The sequence below is a fragment of the Panthera tigris genome, chromosome D2 (genome assembly GCF_018350195.1).
Source record: "Panthera tigris isolate Pti1 chromosome D2, P.tigris_Pti1_mat1.1, whole genome shotgun sequence".
NCBI lineage: Eukaryota > Metazoa > Chordata > Mammalia > Carnivora > Felidae > Panthera > Panthera tigris.
Genome location: NC_056670.1, coordinates 58,124,001 through 58,146,945, shown reverse-complemented (window position 1 = coordinate 58,146,945; position 22,945 = coordinate 58,124,001). Strand labels below are relative to the sequence as shown.

The window sequence follows — 22,945 nt, the reverse complement described above, 5'->3', positions numbered from 1 at the left end:
TTTTTTGCGAGGAGGCGCTGGGGTGGAGTACGTCGATCCATCCATCCACTCAACAAATATTTATTGAACAATTACAGTATGCCAGGCACTGTGCTAGACGTTGCACAGATGGAGTTCCTGCCTTAATGGAGCCTAGAGTTTTGAGCTAATATTAATTAGAGAATCCAGATTAATGTATAATTACGGTCTATAAATGTCAGGAAGAGAAACTTCACGGTTATGGGAGGGAGTATAATAGGGGTATTTGGCCTATTGTGAGGAATCAGGGGAGGGAGGATTGAAGTTGGTTAATATTTTTGTCTTTATCCTAAAGTCATTGAAATGTTTAAGAACTCCTTGGCGGGATCATATTTTTGTTTTGGAAAGCGATTCTGGCTGCAGTGTAAGAACAAATCAGAGCCAAAAGAAGAAGAAGACAGCGAGGATTAGCTAGAGTGATAGCAGAAGAAAAGTGCAGGGATTCAAGGCTTATCAAGGAGATGAGATTAACAGGGTTTGGAGAAGGTTTGGCTGTGAGAAAGAGTCGGCACTGTGAGGTCCTAAATTTCTGCCCTTCAGCATGATAGAAAACACTGGAAAAGGGCCCCGGTAGTGGGGTTCTCTTAATGTTTTTGAGGAAAGAACATTAAACTGTTGACTTTATATAGGTTGGTTAGGAAGAAGAGATGGCATTAGAGGAAATAAACGTAAGCATGCTACCTACTTTGTATCCAGTACCAGATTCATTAGATCTCTCTCTGATTCTGCCTCTTTTCTATCACAGGACTCTTGGTTGCTCTGCCTTGGAGTGTCCTGCATTCCTCTTCCTCCCTCGTTTCCCACCCTACTTCACCATTCAAATTGTGTTCAGGGGCTCAGAATTCTAAATTTTTCATCTGTTTCTGTCCTTTTCGTCTTCATTGAGTATTGCCCTTTTTGGTGATATTTTTGCTTGTAATCACTTGTTCCTCCAGACCATCCTTCACTCTGTTACTAAAATGAACTTCCTGAAACGTGTCATTACCCAGCTTGAAAATGTTCAGTGATGGGGTGCCTGGATGCCTCAGTCAGTTAAGCGTCCGACTCTTAGTTTCAGCTCAGGTAGTGATCTCACAGTTCGTGGGCTTGAGCCCTGCATCAGGCTCTGTGCTGACATCATGGAGCCTGCTTGGAATTCTCTCTCTCTGTCTCTGCCCCCCCCCCCCCCCGCTTGCTCTCCAGCTCTCAAAATAAATATAAATAAACTAAAGAAAAAAAAAGTGTTAAGTGATATGGACATACCAGAAAGATGTACTGACAAAACAATAAGAACTATATTTCAGGATGAGTTCAAAGGCATTAAAAAATGGTATGAGAAATAGAAAAACTTAAGTCAGAATTACAAAAACTCAGAAATGAGATGATAGAACAAGTTATGTCACAATTTAAGGCCAGTTCTTCTTTATAAACTTCAGCTCTTGCCACTTTCTCCCTCTCTGCCCCTTAACACTTTATGCATGCCTCCTGTTGTAGCCTTTTTCATACAGATTTGTATCAGAGTATCTCCCTTTCCCTGATTGTCAACTTTGAGGTTTGAACTGAGTCTCTCCTCTTTGTACTCCTAACATGATCTTAGCACAGTTCTGGACATATTGCACTTAGCATATTGTAGGTGTTCAGTATATGGTTGTTGAATGGATGATTGATAGTAACAGTGGAAAGGAAGAGCTGGAATGAATGTGAAAGACGTTTGGAAAGGGGAATTGATGAGACTTGATGACTGGATGGGGGATTTGTGACTCTTGGTGACCCAGTTGGTGATACAGCCATCCACAAAGCTTGGGAAGTGAGGAGAAGAAGCTGGTTCAGTTTTGGAGGAGGTGAAGCTAACTTTTAGATGTGATGGGTTGAAAGTTTTGGTGACCTTTAGGTGGAACTGCCCACTGGTCAGTAATAGTTCACATGCACTGAATCTCTCTGGTAACCTCTGGTAACCCAGAGACTGAACCTCTGGTAACCCAGAGACTGGGTCACATATCTGCCTGATCCAGAAAGACTAACATGTTACAAACCCAGCTGGCCCATTCGAGTTTCCTCAATTGCCGTAACATTTATCTCATTTGCAGCTTGGCTTGTGGAGATGTTGAAGGAAAGTTTGATGTTTTATTCAATAGAGTTCGAGCAATTCAGAAGAAAAGTGGAAACTTTGACGTAAGACATTTCCTTTTACTGAATCTAATTTTACTGTTATAGTCAAACATAGTAAAATAAAGTGTGGACTTCTTTTTTCATTTCTTGATTGAACACATACTCTCCCTTTTTGGTTAGATTGAGTTCCTTTTGTGAGCACAGGAACTTAGTAGCTACAGAATGATAGGGAAAGGGAGACCTCTTTACCTTTTTATACTTTTTGAATTTTTTAATACTCCCCCCCTTTAATACTTTTTATACTTTTATACTTTTACACTTGTTACTTTCTTACTATCCACAAAACTGAAAACAGACGAGCAAAACGTCCCTAGGTGATTCTAATCACTGGGTTTGGGAATCGCAGATATATTTCCTGAGTGTATGGTGTGGATTAAGTCAGATAACATGTGCAGATGCTTCACAGACCGAAGAGCCTTATCTAAATGTTACATGGGGTTGCCAACTAGACTGCAGACCCCTAGCATACAGAAGAGTATTCTGGGTATGGAGATAATCTATTCATGGGGTTAAAGATTGAGTAAAGATAACAGGCAAGAAATGTGTTTTTTGTACCTTGTATCTTCCCAGGGTATCTAATACTTAAAAATTTGTATTTGGAGAGAGGCTCGTGGAAGTAGATTTCTCCATCTTTCCCTGACCCCCTCTTCCCCATCCCTAATTTGAATTTGATAGCCAGTGAGCCAAAATTTATTAATTTATAGATTCAAATTAACTTCTGCAATTGCTGCTAAAGAATTATGTGTTGAGATTCTGCAGACTGATTAAGGAAAAAAAACCTAGCGTGAGGCCATTAAGTAGGATAATTAGCTGAATTATGTTAACTATCAATTATGTACTATTTGATAAAAAAAAATCTCATTTATCTGTTTAAAAAACTCATTTTAGCTGCTGTTGTGTGTAGGAAATTTCTTTGGCTCCACTCCAGATGCTGAATGGGAGGAGTATAAAACTGGCATCAAGAAAGGTATAGAAATTATTTTTATTTAACAGATGAGTTCTAACAAAGCTTCAAAGTTACACAGTTCTTGATGGGTTGTTTTTCACATGTAGTAGTTATTTAAGAATTTCCCTCTGAGCTCCACGTTGAGCTGGGAAGGATGCCTGTGCATCTAAATGTTCACATTTTGGGGGCGCCTGGGTGGCTCAGTCATTTGAGTGTCCAACTCTTAATTTTGACTCAGGTCATGATCCCGGGGTTGTGGGATTGAGCCCCGTGTCAAACTACGCACTGAGCATGGAACCTGCTTAAGATTCTCTCTCGGGGTGCATGGGTGGCTCAGTTGGTTAAGTGACCCGCTCTTGATTTCAGCTCAGGTCATGCTCTCACAGTTCATGAGATCGAGCCCCCAAGTCAGGCTCTGGGCTTACAGTGCAGAGCCTACTTTGGATTCTCTCTCTCTCTCTTTCTGTCTCTCTCTTCTCCTGTCCTCTCCTCTCCTGTCCTCTCCTGTCCTCTCCTGTCCTCTCCTCTCCACTCCTCATGCAGGCATGCAGCATACTCTATGGAAATAAATATTTTTAAGAGAAAAGATTCTCTCTCTCTCTCTCTCCCTCTGCCCCTCTCTCCTGCTTGTGCATGCTCGCTCGCTCTCTCTCTCTCTGTCTCTCAAATAAAAATAAAGTTTTTTAAAATGTTCACATTTTGAGTTTGGTTGGATTTGGTTTAAAGAAATAATTCTCTTCTAAGGCAGGAAATGAAGAAATGGACCATATGTGTCCTTTCCTTTTTCTAGTTGGAGTGTTTTCTTTCTTTCTTTCTTTCTTTCTTTCTTTCTTTCTTTCTTTCTTTCTTTCTTTCTTTCTTTCTTTCTTTTATGAAGCTCTTTAGGGATTTGTGTTTTCCTTATTCTACATTAACCATTCTCTTTAAGATGTCACTTATCAACCTAGTGACACTAATAGTCAGGCCACAGGTTGGGTAGGATATGTTCCACAGATAGGATTGCAGACTCCTTACTTTTGCTGTGATTATTTTTCCTGTGCGGAAATACTTCTCAAATTCCAAATCAGATCTGGTAACTATATGGTGTCATGTCTGTTTCTCTCACTAGCTCCTATTCAGACATATGTGCTGGGTGCTAATAACCAGGAAACAGTAAAATATTTCCAAGATGCTGATGGGTGTGAATTAGCTGAAAACATTACTTATCTGGGTAAGTTCATATTTTTTGTGTTTGTAATGAATATAATAAAGTGTCCCCAGGAATTAGTCTCCTGGGAAATTTGTGGCTGAATTCTTCTGCCATTACTGCTGAGAAAATGGGGTTCTTTCCCCAAATCTGTGTCTATACCGTTAAGACTCTGACATTTTTTTCTTTGTAGTCTCTCCCACCTCCTCCCAATCTCCTTGTACTCCCACAACCCAATATATACTCGTGTGGCCAACTAGAGGAATAAACTACTTGACTGTGGTATAGGGACTACTTAGGGTATAAATTATGTTGAAAAAAATTCCATGTATGTTGTCTCACCATGTAACATTGCTAGATATATACAACTTGTTTATTAGGATCCTCACTAGCTATAGCTCTGTGTCTCATTAAACTTTTGGTGCTGATTTTAAGTTTTCGGTGCTGATCCTCACATTTTTCACTCCTTTTGTCCTTTCTCTGGTTCTTGGTCCACTTTTTAATTTTGGGTTACAGTTGTTCCCTTTTGACCCTCCTGAATCTCTTTTAGTGATTCTTTTAATGCCTGGCCATTTAAAAAAGCACTGTCAGATTTTGTTTTTGCTTTCCCCTCACCTGCTGTCAGTCTGTGACTTCTTGGATCATTCAACTTATTTTTTCCTAAAACGACTCCACTGCTCTTCACAGTTCTTTTTTCTTGGTCTCTTACTTCTCTGGAAAGCTTCTACATGTCCTTTGCTGTAAGTGTCCTCCCCATCCTTCCCCACCATAGTCCATCTTGACCTTTATTCTCTACATTTGGCTGTGGCCCTCATGTAAACAATCTTATCTCATCTTGCTTCAATCATATGGGGCTCCTTTAGGCAAAAACTTGAGGGATGGATTTTTTGTTGTTGTTGTTTTTAACCACTGTTGCAAGGTACACATTTTGAAATCCTTTTGTTGTAGGTGTTAGCATAGGCCTGAACTTGTGGCAACTCTCACAGTAGTTATTAGATTTGGATTAAGACCCCTGCTGTAGGTATTTATGGCAGCCATTTAACACATGAATTTAGTGCCAGGAGTGGAAAGAGCATGGAGGTACTGGGTTATTTCTGTGAAAGAGATTTTTCGAGGTCCAGTAGGAGGAGCAAACAATGAACTTGATAGTGAGCTTGAAGTGTTGGCAGTACATCCAACATGTCACTGGAAGTGACCTTTCTAGAGTATATCAACAAGGTCAGTGTGGAAAAATAGGTTTTGGGGAGTTGGTCCCTTAAAGATGGAAAACAAAGCTGAGAAGGATCAAATTGTTTCAGGGGAAATAAAATGAGAAGGAAAGCACCACGCTGTGGTGGGCGTATATATCTTCACCTAGGCAGCAGGCAGGATCGCTGAAAGCGATTAGAGCAGTGTTTGGGGAGGTAAAGATATTGTCAAGTTCATAGACTCTAAATGAAGAGAGACTGATTTGGGAGGAGAGACCATTGACAGTTACAGGGTGATTCATGACCTTTCCGAGAATGGTGGGAGATGGAAACCAGAGTACAGTGAGTTCAGGAACTAAGAGGTAAAGCACTTAGAGAGCATGGTCTGCTCTTTTGAGAAATTGGAAACAGAAGAGAAAGGAGTTTTCAGTTAGTGTGTGAGTTCTTTTATTAGTTTTTTTTTTTTTTATTAGTTTTTTATTAGTGTGTGTGTTCCTTTGTCAGTTAGTATGTGTGTTAATTGGCATGTTCCTTTAGTAATTAGTATGTCTATTAGTATGTTTAATACTTTATTCTTTTCTGAGTGGAAAGAGCCAGCTGAGAAGAGGAGACTGAGTAGGTGAAAGGAAGGTGAAAATTGACAGAGCAAGGTCTTGAAGGCAGCAGGAAGAAACAGGATCAAGGGCCCAAGCCAGGAATAAATTTAAAAAAGGATAGAGTCTCAAGTTTTTCCCAGTTGCTCTTTCCAGATGTTTTCCACCCATTGGAAGCTGCTGCCTGCATGAAGAGTATGTGTATTCTAGACTGAACTTTCCTCAGAACTGCAGTTCCTTTTTCTTATTACGTCTCTCTGGGTCCAAGTGTCTGGGTTTCTTTCTTTTTCTTTTTTTCTTTTAAAGTTTATTTATTTATTTTGAGAGAGAGACAGTTTGAGTGGGGGAGGAGCAGAGAGAGAGAATCCCAAATAGGCTCTGCACTGTTGGTGCAGAGCCCCATGCAGGGTTCCAACTCATGAACTATGAGATCATGATCTGAGCTGAAATCAAGAGTCAGGTACTTAACTGACTGAGCCATCCGGGTGCCCCTCTTTTTTTTTTTTTTTTAATGTTTATTTATTTTGAGAGAGATAGTGAGAATGAGGGGTGGGGCAGAGAGAGAGGGAGAGAGAGAATCCCGAGAAGGCTCGATCCCATGAACTGTGAGATAATGACCTGAGCCGAAATCAGGAGTCGGACGCTTAACTGACTGAGCCACTCAGGCACCCCTGGGTTTCTTTTAATCCATGTAGAATCTCTTCCAGAAGACAGGAAGGCTTTTTCTTAATCACTGCTTCCCAACTTTTTCATTTGTAAGGCATCTGGGGTAAACAGACTGGCTCATGGGCTCCAGTGGCCTCCACATAAGGGCTGCTGTCCCTGAACAGGAACACAGTTGTAGCCATCCACCACTGAGACCCTGCAGCCAGAAGAGGGACTCTAGAAGAGTCTGTGCTTATTTAGACATGCAGAATGGCAGGGAGGTAGGCAAGTCATGGCGGGGAGAGAGATTCATCACCATAATAACATTTCTGCAGTTTTGACTAAAACTTGTCCATTTTTCTTTGAACCCAGGTCGTAAAGGTATCTTCACTGGAAGCTCGGGGCTGCAGATTGTGTACCTCAGTGGGACAGAGTCCGTAGATGAGCCAGTCCCAGGTTACAGTTTTAGTCCCAAGGATGTGTCTTCCCTGAGGACAATGCTGTGTTCAACATCCCAGTTTAAGGGTGTTGATATCTTGCTCACATCCCCATGGCCCAAGTATGTGGGGAACTTTGGGAATTCTTCTGTGAGTAGTGCTTGTTCAGTTGGAATTTCTGTAAGCAAATTGCACTGGCTTATTTTGGGCTCTTTTTGCTCTTTATATTGAATATTTCAGCTCTTAGGACCTTTCAGTAGAAATTTTTTATAAATTGTTTCAGGATACTTAAAAGTATATCAGTTAACCAAAGCAAAAACTTTAAAACAGATTGATCTTATGAAAGCACCATTCACAGATGAGATTGCTAAAATTCTAATTATAAGTGAGTTATTCTTTAAATTATATTCTCTGCATCAAGTGCCTTCTTTCAAGCTTCCTCTTAATGTGTTTTGAGGGATTACTAATTTTTAGTTAAAAGATTTACAGCTAATGGCCGCTCTTTAGTTGTATCCCCCCTCTCCTCCCCACATTCCATTGCACATTGTAGTATTTTGGCTTTTAAAATATTTTTTTTATTTCCTAGTTTAAATTTTTCCTAGTTTAAATGTTTTTAACTAGTTTAAATTTAACTAGTTTAAATTTAACTAGTTTAATTTAACTAGTTTTTTCCTAGTTTAAATTTTATTTATTTTTGAGAGAGAGAGAGAGAGAGAGAGAGAGAGAGAGAGAGAAAGGGGTGGGGGGAGGGGCAGAGAGAGAAGGAGAGAGAGAGTCCCAAGTAGGTTCCATCCTTCACACCAAACCTAACACAGGGTTCAAAGCCACAACCGGGAGATCGTGACTTAAGCCAAAATCCAGAGTTGGACACTCAACTGACTTAGCCATTGAGGCACACTTCAAAATATTTTTTTTAATGGAATCATTATGAGATCAAAGATAGTGATCTAAAGATGGGAAAAGAAATGTTGAAAACTTGTTATTTCTCTAATGTGAAAGCTTTAATGTTGGGATGCATTGGAGCTCACCATTGCATTTGATCTTAATATTTTAATAAACAGTCTAAAAGAGGATGTGTATCAGATTGGGGAGTGACCACCATCACATTGGTGGAAATAAGCCTAAGGAAGATCTTGAAAGGTTGTATATGAGGGCAGAAAGCATCAGCTGAGTTTCAGTGAAGGGAAACCTAAGAATGCATTTAGAGACAAGTATCAATTAGTAGATGCAGAGTTATCAGTAATGATCCAGAAAAAGGTCTTGTAGACCACTCTCTGCCAACTTCACGATGTGTCTGGACCAAAATAGCCAACAAGATACCAGGCCTTGTCAGGGGTGGGGTGTTGAAAGGAAAAGGCACAGTGCTGTCTTCCCCTGCCATCAATCCATGGCTGTTTTCATCTAGAATTCAAGGGGCAGTGCTGGTTGCAGTGAGAAGGTGCGGCAAAGCTAGGGAAGATAGGAGGAGGACTAAGTTGCCGGTGGAAGGGAGGAAGACACGTATAATACTCTGTGAGGAAGGATGAGAAAAATGAGGCCCCTTCATTTTGGGGGTGCTAACAAAAGCATTTGATTAAAGTTTATAAAAGACTACATATGATCTTTATAGGGGAGAAAACAATACAGTTTATCAGTCTCTGAGATACTACGACTAACCTCGAGGCTGATTCCCTGCACTTCAGCAGAAACTTGAAGGAAGTGAGCATAAGAAAAAGGAATTTCTTGCTTTACTTAGTAGAAAACTAATTTTGGTAATTTCTTTATTTGCAGCTAATACCTTCTCTTAAGTTCATAAGTAATATGAATGAGACATCACATAATTTGTTGTTAATGAAAGCTAGGGATGTTTGGGGAATAAAGTTGATATTTTTGATGAACTTTATGTTACAGACTTTGACCAGGGTGTGGTTGTGCCTTCCACAAACCACACCTTTCTTGACTGAAGCAAAATAAAGGATTGCATGCTTATGTCATGAGGTCATTGAATATTCCATTCCAGATGTCCTATGGATCCTAAGGACCCTGGAAGCTAGCTTTTAATTTTTTATTTTTTTGCATTGACTCTGAATGTCTGCATTGTCAGAACTATGGATGTGTAACAGCGCAGATTATAGAAGCATAGTCTGTGGGCTCCAGAGAGAGAGCTTGCTTTCCAAAAAGATTAGAATAAACCCTGTTTTGGGTATTAGTATGGAGGGCTCACCTTACCTTTTAACCCCTGCTTCCTGCAGTTGTCCTCTCTGCACTTAACAATAGCCTGCTTCCTCTTCTGTGTTTGAGGTTTCTCTGATTGCCACAAGTTGTGGATATTACTCTCCAAATCCTACTGCCTACATTTGTATCGACATAAAAATTTCAAAGACATTTAAATTGTCCTATTTCTTTGCATTTCTTGATAACTCCTAGGTCTGTTATGATGACTGAGTTTCTTTTTCCTAGGGAGAAGTGGATACCAAAAAATGTGGCTCTGCTTTGATCTCCGGTCTTGCCACAGACTTGAAACCAAGATACCATTTTGCTGCTTTGGAAAAGACCTATTATGAGAGACTTCCCTATCGGTGAGTAGCATTTCATTATTTTGGCTTCTTGAAGAATTTGCCTTGGATTCTATGGGAACTTCTCTTGTTCATTTTAGCCATGTAACATCTTTGTTCCTTTTGGTTACTCAGGCACCGAAGTGAGTGGCTCTCAAATTACTCAACTTTTCTGAGTTTGTTTCCTAATTAGAAATACAAGGGATTGGACTGTATACAGCCCCTTAACAGTTTGAACGTCTGAAGTAATAATACTGTTATCACAGTATTAATCATCACTGCTTTATGTAGCATAGCACATTAGGTCAAACCGGTACTCCTTGTACAGTCTTGAAAACTCATTTCTCAGCATAAGCATGTCAGCAGTATTTCAGTTTAAGAATCAAGAACTTGTATCGATTTGTTTTTTGCTTTTTCATAGTTTGAGTTTGGAGGTGGGTTTTTTTTTTTTAATGTTTATTTATTTTGAGAGAGAGAAGAGTGTGTGTGAGAGAGGGGGAGGGGCAGAGAGAGAGGGAGAAAGAATCCCAAGCAGGCTTCGTATTGTCAGTGCAGAGCCCAATGCAAGACTCAGTTTCACCAACTGTGAAATCATGATCTGAGCTGAAGCCAGAAGTCTGATGCTTAACCCAACTGAGCCACCCAGGCGCCCCTGGAGGTGGAGTTTTTAAAGCATGTCTTACAGAGACCATAAACCAGTGTTTTCTAACGGATAGAATTAAGTTAGCTCTGGATTATCTTCACTGGTAAAGAGCATGGATAATTTCTAAAATAATTTATAAAAACTTTTTTCCTGGGACGACTGGGTGGCTCAGTTGGTTAGGCGTCTGACTCTTGATTTCGGCTCCGGTCATGATCTTGAGGTTTGTGGGATCAAGCCCCACATTGGGCTCCTCACTGACAGCTCAGAGCCTGCTTGGGATTCTCTCCCTCTCTCTCTGCCTCTCCCTCCCACACACACATGTGCACATTCTCTCTCTGTCATAAAGAAAAAAATAACCTATCCTTTCCCTATAATCTCAAAGCCTAAGATATAATCATAAATAATACAGCCTTTTCTGTTATATCGCCATATAGAAAAGCCTATTGTTTTCTGAAATCATGCACTAAAAACAGAGGTTATCAAGCCTCTCAAAACGTATCCAACGGTTTTTTTTAACCTATCCAACTTTTAAGGATCTGAATACACATTTCCCTGAAAAACATACCAGTGGCCAATAGGCACATGAAAGATGCTCATGTCATTATCGATTAGGGTAATCCAAATCCAGACCACAGGGAGATACCACTTAACATCCCCTAAGATGGCTACAAGCAAAAAGGCAAGTAATAAAGTGTTAGCGAGGATGTGGAAGCATCTGAACCCTGATGCGTTGCTGGTGTCATTGCTGGTGCAGGCGCTTTGCCAAACTGTTGGCAGTTCTTCAAAAGATTTAAATATAGAGTTACTGTCTGACCCAGGAATTCCACTCTTGTTCCAAGTGAAATAAAAACACTAGCCCATGCAATAATTTGTATACAAATGATCATAACAGCTTTATTCATAATAGTCAGAAAGTGGAAACAACCCAAATATCCATCATGTGATGAATGGGTAAAGAAAAAGTGATACATCCATACTTTGGAATGTTATTCAAGAAAAAGGAATGGAATACTGATAGGCTACATGGGTGAACCTTGAAAACACTATGCTAAATCAAAGAAGCCACACACACAGAAGACCGCATATTATATGATTCCACTTATTATAAAATGTCCAGAGTAGGCAAATACATAGAGATAGAAAGTAGAGTAGTGTTTGCCAGGGGCTGGTTGGAGGGAAATGGGAGTGACTGCTAATAGGTACAGGGTTTCTTTTACTGGTGATAAAAGTGTTCTAAAATTAGATTGTGGTGATGGTTGCACAGCTCTGTGAATATGCTAAAAACTATTGAATTATATACTTTAGATGGCCGAATTATATAGTATTTGAATTAGATCTTAATAAAGCTGTTAAAAAAAAAAAAGACAAGCCTATACAAGTTTTCAACCAGAGCAATAACAAAACCCCATAACCAGCACGATACAAATACTAACATAGGTAAATTTCCACTAACATTTGCACCTGGTATTACAGTCAGTCCATGCTTTGCATTCCTGTGTTGTGGGTGTTATTGTGAGTGTTTTGCTTCCCTTGAGGAACAGTTTATCATCATTAAAAACACCACTCAGAGGTAGCAACCTTCATTAGTCATTATTATTTTAAAATAAATGAGGGAAGCATCTTCACAGCTTTTTATGGGTACTTGCAGTTTCCCTGTAGTATTAGTTTTCTATTGCTGTTGTAAAAGTTGCCACACACTTTGTAGCTTAAAACAATATAGTTTATCATCTTACAGTTCTGTAGGTCAGACGTTTGACCCAGGTTTCACTGGGCTAAACTCAAAGTGTTGGCCAGGTTATGTTCATTTCTGGAGGCTCTACAGGAGAATGGTTTTTTCCCTTCTTAAGCTTGTAGAGATCACCTGTGTTCCATAGCTCACGGCCCCCTTACTCCATCTTAAAGCCAGTAACTGTGGTTGAATGTTGTCACTCTTAACCTTCTGTAGTCACTTTCCCTCTGACTTTTCCTCTTCCCTCATCTACTTTTTAAAAAAAATCCTAGTGTAATTAACATACAGTGTTCTGTTAGTTTCAGTGTACAATATGATTCAGCATTTCTATACATTATTCAGTGCTCATTGCAGTAAGTGTACTCTTAATCCCCTTCACCTGTTTTACCCATCTCCCCACCTACTTCTTTGTAACTATCAGTTCTCTGTATTTAAGAGTCTGGTTTTTTGTCCCTCTTTTTTTTCTTTGTTCGTTTGTTTTGTTTCCTAAATTTCAACATGGGTGAAATCATTTGGTATTGTCTTCTCTGACTTATTTCAATTAGCATAATACACTCTAGCTCCATCCATGTTGTTGCAAATGGCAAGATTTCATTTTTTTAATGGTTGAGTGATATTCCATTGTATATATATACCACATCTTCTTTATTCATTAATTAATCAATGGACACTGGGTTGCTTCCATATTTTGGCTATTGTCAATAATGCTACAATAAACGAAGAAGTGCATATATCTTTTTGAATTAGTATTTTTGTATTCTTTGGGTAAATATCCATTAGGGGAATTACTAGATCATGCAATAAATCGACTTCACATTTTTTGAGGAACTGTTATACTGTTTTCCACAGTGGCTGCACCAGCTTGCATTCCCACCAGCATTGCATGAGGGTTCCTTTTTCTCTACGTCCTTGCCAATGCTTTTTTCTTGTGTTTTTGATTTTAGCCATTCTGACAGGTATAAGGTACTCGTATAAAGGTACAGGTGTAAAGAACTCGTTGTGGTTTTGATTTGCCTTTCCCTGATGATGAGTGATGTTGAGCATCTTTACATGTGTCTGTTGGCCATCTGTACGTCTTCTTTGGAGAAATGTCTGTTCATACGGAGAAATGTCTGTTTTAAATTGGATTGTGTTTTTGGTGTTGAGTTGTGTAAGCTTTTTATATATTTTATCAGATAAGGCATTTGCAAATATCTTCTCCCATTTAGTAGGTTGTCTTTTTGTTTTGTTGATTGTTTCCTTTGCTGTGCAGAAGCTTTGTATTTTGATGTAGTACCAATAGTTTGTTTGCTTTTGTTTCCTTTGCCTTAGGAGACATACCTAGAAAAATGTTGCTATAGCCAGTGTCGGAGAAATGACTGCCTATGTTCTCTTCTATGATTTGTATCGTTTCAGGTCTCATGTTTATGTCTGTAATCCATTGTGAGTTTATTTTTGTGTATGGTGTAAGAACATGGTCCAGCTTCATTCTTTTTGCATATGGCTGTCCACTTTTCCCAATACCGTTTGTCAAAAATTAATTGATTGAACATATAATCGTGGGTTTATTTCTGGGCTCCCTATTCTGTTCTGTTGATCTGTGTGTCTGTTTTTGTGCCAGTACCATCCTGTTTTGATTAATACAGTTTTGTAGTATATTTTGAAATCTGGGATTGTGATACCTCCATTTTTCTTCTTCTTTTTCAAGAATGCTTTGGCTGTTCGGGGTCATTTGTGGTTCCATACCAATTTTAGGATTTTTATTCTAGTTCTGTGAAAAATGCTGTTGGTATTTGATAGGGATTATATTAAATCTGTAGATTGCTTTTGGTAGTAGGGACATTTTAATAGTATTTGTCCTCCGAATCCATGAGCATGGAATATCTTTCTATTTGTTTGTGTTGTCTTCAATTTCTTTGATCAGTGTTTTATAGTTTTCAGAGTACCGGTCTTTCACCTCCTTGGTTAACTTTATTCTTAGGTATTTTATAATTGGTGCAGTTATAAATGGGATTTTTTTCTTAATTTTTCTTTCTTAATTTCTACTTCATTATTAGTGTATAGAAATCAACAGATTTCTGTATGTTGATGTAATATCCTGTGACTTTACTGAATTCATTTATCAGTTCTAGTAGTTTTCTCATGGAGTCTTTAGGGTTTTCTATATATAGTATCATGTCATCTGCCATAGTGAAAGTTTTACTTTTTCCTTTCCTATTTGGATGCCTTTTGTTTCTTTTTTGTAGTCTGCTGTGGCTAGCACTTCCAGTTCTATGTTGAATAAAGTGGCGAGAGTGGACATCCCTTTCATGTTCCTAACCTTGGGGTAAAAGCTGTCAGTTTTCCCCATTGAGTATGATGTTTGCTGTGGTTTTTGATATATGACTTTTATTATGTTGAGGTATGTTTCCTCTAACGCTACTTTATTGAGGTTTGTTTTTTTTTTATCATGAATGGATGTTGTACTTTGTCAAATGCTTTTTCTGCATCCATTGAAGTGATCCAGTGGTTTTTGTCTTTTCTCTTGTTGATATGGTGTATCACACTGATTGATTTGCAAATTTTGAGCCATCCTTGCATGGGAGGAATAAATCCCACTTGATAATGGTGAATTATTTTTTAATGTGTTGTTGGATTCGATTTGCTGATAATTCTGTTGAGAAATTTTGCATCTGTGTTCATCAGAGTTATTGGCCTGTAGTTTTCTTTTTTTGTAGTGTCTATATCTGGTTTTGGTATCAGGGTAATGCTGGCCTCATAGAATGAATTTGGAAGCTTTTTTTTTGAAATAGTTTGACAAGAATAGGTATTAACTCTTCTTTAAATGTTTGATAGAATTCATCTGTGAAGCCATCTGGTCCTGGATGTTTCGTTTGTTGGGAGTTTTTTGATTATTGATTCAATTTCATTGCTGGTAATCAATCTATTCAAATTTTCTATTTCTTCTTGATTCAGTTTTGGGAGGCTATATGTTTCTAGGAATTTATGCATTTTTTTGGTTATCCAGTTTGTTGGTATATAATTTTTCATAATATTCTCTTATAATCCTTAATATTTCTGTGGTGTTGGTTGTTATTTTTCTTCTTTCATTTTTGATTTTGTTTATTTGAGTCCTTTTTTTTGTTTGATGAGTCTGGCTAAAGGTTTATCAATTTTTTTGATCTTTTCAGAGAGCCAGCTCCTGGTTTCATTGATCTGTTTCACTGGTTTTTTAGTTTCTATTTTGTTTATTTCTTCTCTAATTTTTGTTATTCCCTTTCTTCTACTGGTTTGGGGTTTTGTTTGTTCTTCTTTTTCTAGCTCCTTTAGTTGTAAGGTTAGGTTGTGTATTTGAGATTTTTCTTGCTTCTTGAGGTAGGCCTGTGTTTTCCTCTTCCACTTTTTTTTTTTTTAATTTTTTAATGTTTATTATTGAGAGAGAGAAACAGAGCGTGAGCAGGGGAGGGGCAGAGAGAGGGAAACACAGAATCTGAAGCAGGCTCCAGGCTCTGAGCTGTCAGCACAAAGCCCGACACGGGGCTCGAACCCACAAATGCGAGATCATGACCTGAGCCAAAGTCGGAAGCTCAACCAACTGAGCCACTCAGGCGCCCCTCCTCTTCCAGTTTTTTTTTTTTTTTTTTTTATTGTCAAATTGGTTTCCATACAACACCCAGTGCTCATCCCAACAGGTACCCTCCTCAATACCCATCACCCACCCTCCCCTCCTTCGCACCCCCCATCAGCCCTCAGTTTGTTCTCAGTTTTTAAGAGTCTCTTATGCTTTGGCTCTCTCCCACTCTAACCTCTCCCCCCCCCCCCCTTCCCCTCCCCCATGGGAGTTTCTCCTGTTAAGTTTCTCAGGATCCACATAGCTCCTCTTCCACTTTTAAGGAGCCTTGTGATTATGTAGGGTTTGCCCAGGTAGTTCAGAATCATCTCCCTATCTTAAGGTTAGTTGATTAGCAACTGATTGATTCCATCTATCACCTTAGTTCTTCTTTGCCATGTAAGCTACCACTCACAGGTTATAGGGATTAGGACGTGGACATCTTTGGGTGGCTGTTGTTTTGCCTACCACACCTGGATAGTCTAACAGTGGGAAGTACTAGCAGTTCTTGAGGCCACTGCCCTAGTCACTGCTTGCTCTAAAGAAAGACACTTGTGTAGGACATTCAGCTGTTTTTCCTTAATGTCTTGATGTATTATTAAAGCTTCTATTTAATTGTGGCTAAACTTGCTTCAGTCATTTTAAAAGTTGGAAAAAGTTGCAGGTGAAGCAGCATGACTTTCACCTTATGCCAATTATGAATGTACTTCCTTTCTTTAAAGAAACAGGTTATAGCAGACAAACTGTGTTTTGGCTTATTTCCTTTCCAGTGATGTGAATATAAAACATATGTTTGTGTATTTGCTTATAAAAAAATGGTACTATGCTAGACTTTTAAAATAAAATTATATTTTGTGATGATTCAGGAAATTTCGGTAGCATAAGGAAAGAGCTCTAAGGGTTGCTATCTGTATTAATGGTCAACTTGCTAAAAATAAAAAATGTATATAACCCATAACATTTTTCTTTTAATTTTAAAAGTTGCTTAATGTAGGATACTTTTAAAACATAGAAAAGCTCGAAGAAGTGTTTTGGTGTATTCAGTTACTTTTTTTTTCTGTAAAGTATAGACACTCCTGTATTTTTGTATTTTTCCTAGAAAAATGAAATCATACTATAAATTACTATTGAAGCATATTTTTCTTCTTAAAACTCATTTCATTCTGTTTTTATTATTATAGATTTTCATTACACTAAAAAAATAGTATAATGAACCCTCCTATACCCATTACCCAATTTAAGCAATTATCAGCATTTTGCCAATCTTACAACTCTTTTAAAACCAAATATTGGAGTTTTTGTGCTTTTCAGATATATGATCTCATTTTTTTCTAACAATAGCCCTGTGAAGTAGGGATGAGTATCTTACTAGATTTATAGGTAACCTCTGAGATTATGTTATTGGTGGTGATAGACTTACAATCTGTGCTCTCTTGTGGTCCTATGGAGTGTACATATTTCATAACTGTAAGTCAGAAGTAAAGTTTGTTGCTAATCTGTTATCTGTCAAATACATTATAGAAACCACATCGTTCTGCAGGAAACCACACAGCATGCCACCAGGTTCATAGCTTTGGCAAGTGTTGGAAATCCCGAAAAGAAAAAGGTAAAGATTTGAGTATTTGATGGTAGGTTAGTATTCATTGTCTGCCTGATAAATGTTTTTCTTGCCAATTTAGCATTCAGATCTTTCTTCTCCCCAGTTGCAAGTTTCCAGCACTTTAGTGACTCCTTTCTAAAGATGTGATAATAAAAAGTCAGGTTTCCTTGGGCCCTTTGTAGGAGATTTTAGAGAAGGGTTTGGGAAAATAGGCCCGGTGGAACAAAGACAAAATTTCAAAAGAATGAAGTTCCTTTCTTCCCATATCCATGTAGTTGTCTTTGTAAGTATTCATGAGTTTGCCCTCAGATGGTACTCTTGCTTTGTTTCTTTCAGCAACTTCATTTAGCAGAAATAATAAAAGCCTTTATAGGATTTACCTAACCGCTCCTTGGCTTTGGAAAATCTTAGTGATACCTGGAATCTATCTTTGTACTGGAAAACAGTGCAGGTGAATGAAAGAGAATATACCAGAAAAGTATGTTATTTGTCTCACTTCCCTGTGAGCATTTCTGATTCTCTAGGGTCAAAAGCAGGATATTGTGGATTGAGACAGCTAAAATCAGAACAATCAGGCAAGGGAAGAATAGGCAGATAAATAATGTGAAGATTATTCTGTAACGTGTCATAAACCACATGCACAGAAAAGATAAGCAAGTACATATTTTTTTTCCCATAGTTTCTTAAACTTTTAAGCCCAACGTGTTCTTAGTAAGTTTAGATTTGTGATTTTTTTTTTATTGTAGCACTCACAGTATTTTCACTATTTTTATGATAGCGATATTTTACTATTGCTTTATTCTCAGGGCCATGTTAGCCCCGGCCCTAAGCAATTCAAAGTCTTTTGACTATAGTCAAAAGTAGGGACATTTTTAAATTTGGCAAGCATTATTAAATTCATCTCCAGTTCCAGTTTATACCCTCACCAACAGTATACTCACGGAGTAGTGTCAGATTTTTATTAACACTTTTACCAATGTGATGGGTGAAAGATGGTGTGTCATTGTTAATTAGTTGCATTTCCATGGGCAGTACTGAGGTTAAATATCTATTCCTGTCTCATCTAAAGATTTCAGTATCTGTGCCATTAGCGTGAGTGTCTAGATACCTGTATGAATATTTACTTCTTTGCTATTAGTCCCTAAGAAAACCCATCAGCATATGCAGCAGAAATTGTATAATATCAGAGGGAAACATCAAGGTGTCTAATTTAATTTTCATTAGGAAAAAAGAATGGCAGTGCCACAATTCCGTTAACAAAAAGTACACAAAGATAAAGGAATCAGAGACAGAAGCAGGGTGTCTGCAAGGGTTATGGAACAAGTCCCACCTGAGCCTTGTAGTTTTGTGTAAAAGCTGATTTTTGTAAGGACTAGGGCTTTGATTTGTATCTTGACTTCATCAGCCCTTGGTTAGCTTCTACGGAGATCACTAAATTGACATTTGATTTATTGTGTATTCTCTGAGCCATAAACAGGCCAGTTGCTGTTCTTTTACTTTTACTCAGTTTCTGAAGCTTCTGTGAATAAATTAGGTTGGTTACATTTGGATAAATGGTATTTTTCCTAATCTTATGTTTGTTTGTTTTTTCCTCCACAGTATCTTTATGCATTCAGTATTGTTCCCATGAAACTAATGGATGCAGCAGAACTGGTCAAACAGCCTCCCGATGTTACTGAAAACCCTTACAGAAAATCTGGGAAGGAAGCATCCATGGGAAAGCCAATTCCTGCCCCAGAGGTATGTTCTGATTGGGAGGTGGTATTTTCCGGGCAGGACTGCCTATTGCATACGTGCTTTTCCTGGTTATAGTTTAGCTCATAAGACCAGTTTAATCCCTAGAATCTAAATCTTTTTTTTTCCTTGGGAAATTATGATGGTGTTTAGAAAGGCTTAGTAGATTTCACGTAAGTGCAGTGTTTTTTATTGTAGCTTGGGGTTAACAGTTTCATATTTTACGTCCTTGTCTAAACTTGGCTCGGGTGTTAGCATTGCAAATGTTGAGTCTTTCTTTGTCAAAGTTGAGACTTTAACTTTTCAGGCAAGGATCCAACAGCTTGGAAGCAATGTAATTTGTGATTTTATAACAAGTGCTAGCGGGTAAATAGGACTCACTCTGAAGAAATTTCCTAATAGCAGACTTTTCTGAAATTAATTTTTCCCGCATTAAAGCAAGGAGTGTCAAGTTCCCTGACTAGTATGCATTGTCCACTTTCTTAGACCTTTTTCTTTTCTTTTTTTTTTTTTAAACATTTATTTACTTCTGAGAGACAGAGCGTGTAAGCAGGGGAGGGGCAGAGAGAGAGAAGGAGACACAGAATCCGAAGCAGACTCCAGGCTCTGAGCTGTCAGCAGACATGGGGCTCGAACCCATGAAATGTGAGATCATGACCTGACCTGAAGCCAGATGCTCAACCGACTGAGCCACCCAGGCATCCCAGACCTTTTTCTTTTTGAACAACCTCCTCATCTTCTTTTTTTAAATTTTTATTTAATTTGTTTTTTTAAATTTACATCCAAGTTAGTTAGCATATAGTGCAACAATAATTCAGATTCCTTAATGCCCCTTACCCATTTAGCCCATCCCCCCTCCCACAACCCCTCCAGTAACCCTGTTTGTTCTCCATATTTATGAGTCTCTTCTGTTTTTGTCCCCCTCCCTGTTTTTATATTATTTTAGCTTCCCTTCCCTTATGTTCATCTGTTTTGTATCTGAAAGTCCTCATATGAGTGAAATCATATGATATTTGTCTTTCTCTGACTGACTAATTTCACTTAGCATAATACCCTCTAGTTCCTTCCACGTAGTTGCAAATGGCAAGATTTCATTCTTTTTGATTGCCGAGTAATATTCCATTGTGTATATATACCACATCTTCTTTATCTATTTATCCATTGATGGACATTTTGGCTCTTTCCATACTTTGGCTGTTGTTGATAGTGCTGCTGTAAACATTGGGGTGCATTTGCCCCTTCAAAACAGCACACCTGTATCCCTTGGATAAATACCTAGTAGGGTAATTGCTGGGTCGTAGGGTAGTTCTATTTTTAATTTCTTTTGAGGAACCTCCATTTGTTTTCCAGAGTGACTGCACCAGTTTGCACTCTCACAAGCAGTGCAAAAGAGATCTCTTTCTCTGCATCCTCACCAACATCTCTTGTTGCCTGAGTTGTTAATGTTAGCCATTCTGACAGGTGTAAGGGGGTATCTCATGGTGGTTTTGATTTGTGTTTCCCTGATGATGAGTGATGTTGAGCATTTTTTCATGTGTCAGTTGGCTACCTGGATGTCTTCTTTGGAGAAGTGTCTATTCATGTCTTTTGCCCATTTCTTCACTAGATTATCTGTTTTTTGTGTGTTGAGTTTGATAAGTTTTATAGATTTTGGATACTGACTCTTTATCTGATATGTTGTTTGCAAATATCTTCTCCCATTCCGTTGGTTGCCTTTTAGTTTTGCAGATTGTTTCCTTTGCTGTGCAGAAGCTTTTTATTTTGATGAGGTCCCAATAGCTCATATTTGCTTTTGTTTCCCTTGCCTCCAGAGACGTGTTGAGTAAGAAGTTGCTGCGGCCAAGGTCAAAGAGGTTTTTGCCTGCTTTCTCCTCGAGGATTTTGGTGGCTTCCTGTCTTACATTTAGGTCTTTCATCCATTTTGAGTTTATTTTTGTGTATAGTGTAAGAAAGGGGTCAAGGTTCATTTTTCTGCATGTTGCTGTCCAGTTTTCCCAGCACCACTTGTTGAAGAGACAGTCTTTATTCCATTGGATATTCTTTCCTGCTTTGTTAAAATTAGTTGGCTATACGTTTGTGCGTCCATTTCTGGATTCTCTATTCTGTTCCGTTGATCTGAGTATCTGCTCTTTTGCCAGTATCATACTGTCTTGATGATTACAGCTTTGTAATACAGCTTGAAGTCCGGGATTGCGATGCCTCCTGGTTTGGTTTTCTTTTTCAAGATTGCTTTGGCTATTCGGGATCTTTTCCAGTTCCATACAAATTTTAGTGTTGTTTGTTCTGGCTCTGTGAAGAATGCTGGTGTTATTTTGATAGGGATTGCTTTGAATATGTAGATTGCTTTGGGTAGTATTGACCTTTGAACAATATTTGTTCTTCCTATCCAGGAGCATGGAATCTTTTTCCACTTTTTTGTGTCTTCAACTTCTTTCATAAGCTTTCTATAGTTTTCAGTGTGTAGATTTTTCACCTCTTTGACAACCTCCTCATCTTTTTAATTAAAGCTCAGTTTGACTTGATTGACCTGTGAGATTGTAGGACTACACCAACGCGCTACTAAGAGAAAGGAAAAGGCATTTGGAGGGCTTTGTATTGCTCTGTTTTAGGCAAGAATTGCTCTATAACTTGCATTTTAACTTGCTTTTACAAAAAGATGGATTTGGTGCTATTTTGGGTATGTGTTGAGAAGTATGACTGAGAGTCCAGGCATCAGGATTAGGAAGATATTTTTCTTATCTAGAGTAGGTAGAAAGGGCCAGGAGGCAAGATAGATATGACATGGCAAGAATGTTCCCTTGTATGTGAATGGTTGACTCCTTGTCTAAAGATTAGTTTAATAACATTTACTCTTCTGCCTTTGGCCATTTCAGGAAGAATCAGCCTGTCAGTTTTTCTTTGATTTAAATGAAAAGCAGGGAAGGAAGCGTTCATCTACAGGCAGAGATAGCAAGTCTTCTCCTCACCCAAAGCAGCCTCGCAAACCTCGTAAGTATCTTGGTTCCTGAAGTCTCCTGTGTGAGCAGTGACTTATTTCAGATCTTGTGTGCGACATGGCATTGCTAAGAGAGCTTCTTCTGGCAGAGGAAAACTGTACAATGGGTCATTAAGACCAAAAATAAAATACTACTAAGATGGCCTGATTTTGAGAATGTCTGTGCTGTTCTTGAAAGAACTCTGGGGAAAGTTCCTTCCCTTCCCTGGATGTCTATAAAACATATGAGGTAAAGAGCCTACAAAACCCACGAGGTTCATAAAATAATAGAATAATGAAACTGGCAAAAAAGGAATTTAAGGTTATTGCATTGATACCCTCTTTCTCCACCCCTTGTTTCAAAGTTGAAGAAGCTGACCTTGTTGGAGTAAACTTATTACCCAGAGTCATGTGGTGAGCCAGTGGCATAGTTGAGGCTAGAATTGGGACTCCTGACATCCAGTTCAGTGGTCTGTCATTGCAGCCTGTTGCCAGTTAAATGCTACTTTGGTCAGTATGTGGTCATCCACTTGTGGTTATCCACCTGTGAAGTGATTGCAAATTCAGAGCTTTTCTAATACAGGTTAGTTTCATTGATAAAAGTGCTGGGATCGCGGGGGTCACAGTAGAAGCACAGCAGGACCAGCTCTTTACGGCAGTGCTGTATATGAATCTTTGCAAGGTATAAAGATCAGACAAGGCTGAGTTCTACAGGGTGATTAAATGTTGGAGTGCTTGCACCATAGTAACATGTGCTTTCTTCCATATGAAGCTCAGCCTCCAGGACCTTGCTGGTTTTGCCTTGCCAGCCCTGAAGTGGAAAAGCACTTGGTGGTCAACATTGGCACACATGTGAGTTACTTCCTCGGACCTTTTACAGAGAAGGACATCCTTATTTGTTTGTTTTTTATTAACTTAATAAAGTTAAAATTTATATATCATAAAATTTACCCACTTTAATAATTCACCAATTTTTAGTAAGCTTACCAAGTTGTGTAACCAT

The 22,945-nt window shown here is 38.5% G+C and overlaps 1 protein-coding gene across 4 annotated transcripts in view; it reads left to right on the top strand.

Annotated features, from left to right (window-relative positions):
• CWF19L1 (CWF19 like cell cycle control factor 1) overlaps positions 1-22,945 on the top strand; it is a 32,042-nt gene that overhangs the window by 529 nt on the left and 8,568 nt on the right. The window contains exons 2-10 of one of the 4 annotated variants that reach the window (XM_007080166.3): positions 2,085-2,169; positions 3,055-3,133; positions 4,221-4,322; positions 7,096-7,310; positions 9,600-9,718; positions 17,156-17,240; positions 18,834-18,974; positions 21,842-21,956; positions 22,715-22,794. In XM_007080166.3, the coding sequence (XP_007080228.1) occupies positions 2,085-2,169; positions 3,055-3,133; positions 4,221-4,322; positions 7,096-7,310; positions 9,600-9,718; positions 17,156-17,240; positions 18,834-18,974; positions 21,842-21,956; positions 22,715-22,794 (1,021 nt within the window). Of the gene's footprint in view, positions 1-2,084; positions 2,170-3,054; positions 3,134-4,220; positions 4,323-7,095; positions 7,311-9,599; positions 9,719-17,155; positions 17,241-18,833; positions 18,975-21,841; positions 21,957-22,714; positions 22,795-22,945 lie in introns of those variants that run through there. The other 3 variants (XM_042960616.1, XM_015536690.2, XM_015536691.2) reach the window with 3 other exon arrangements.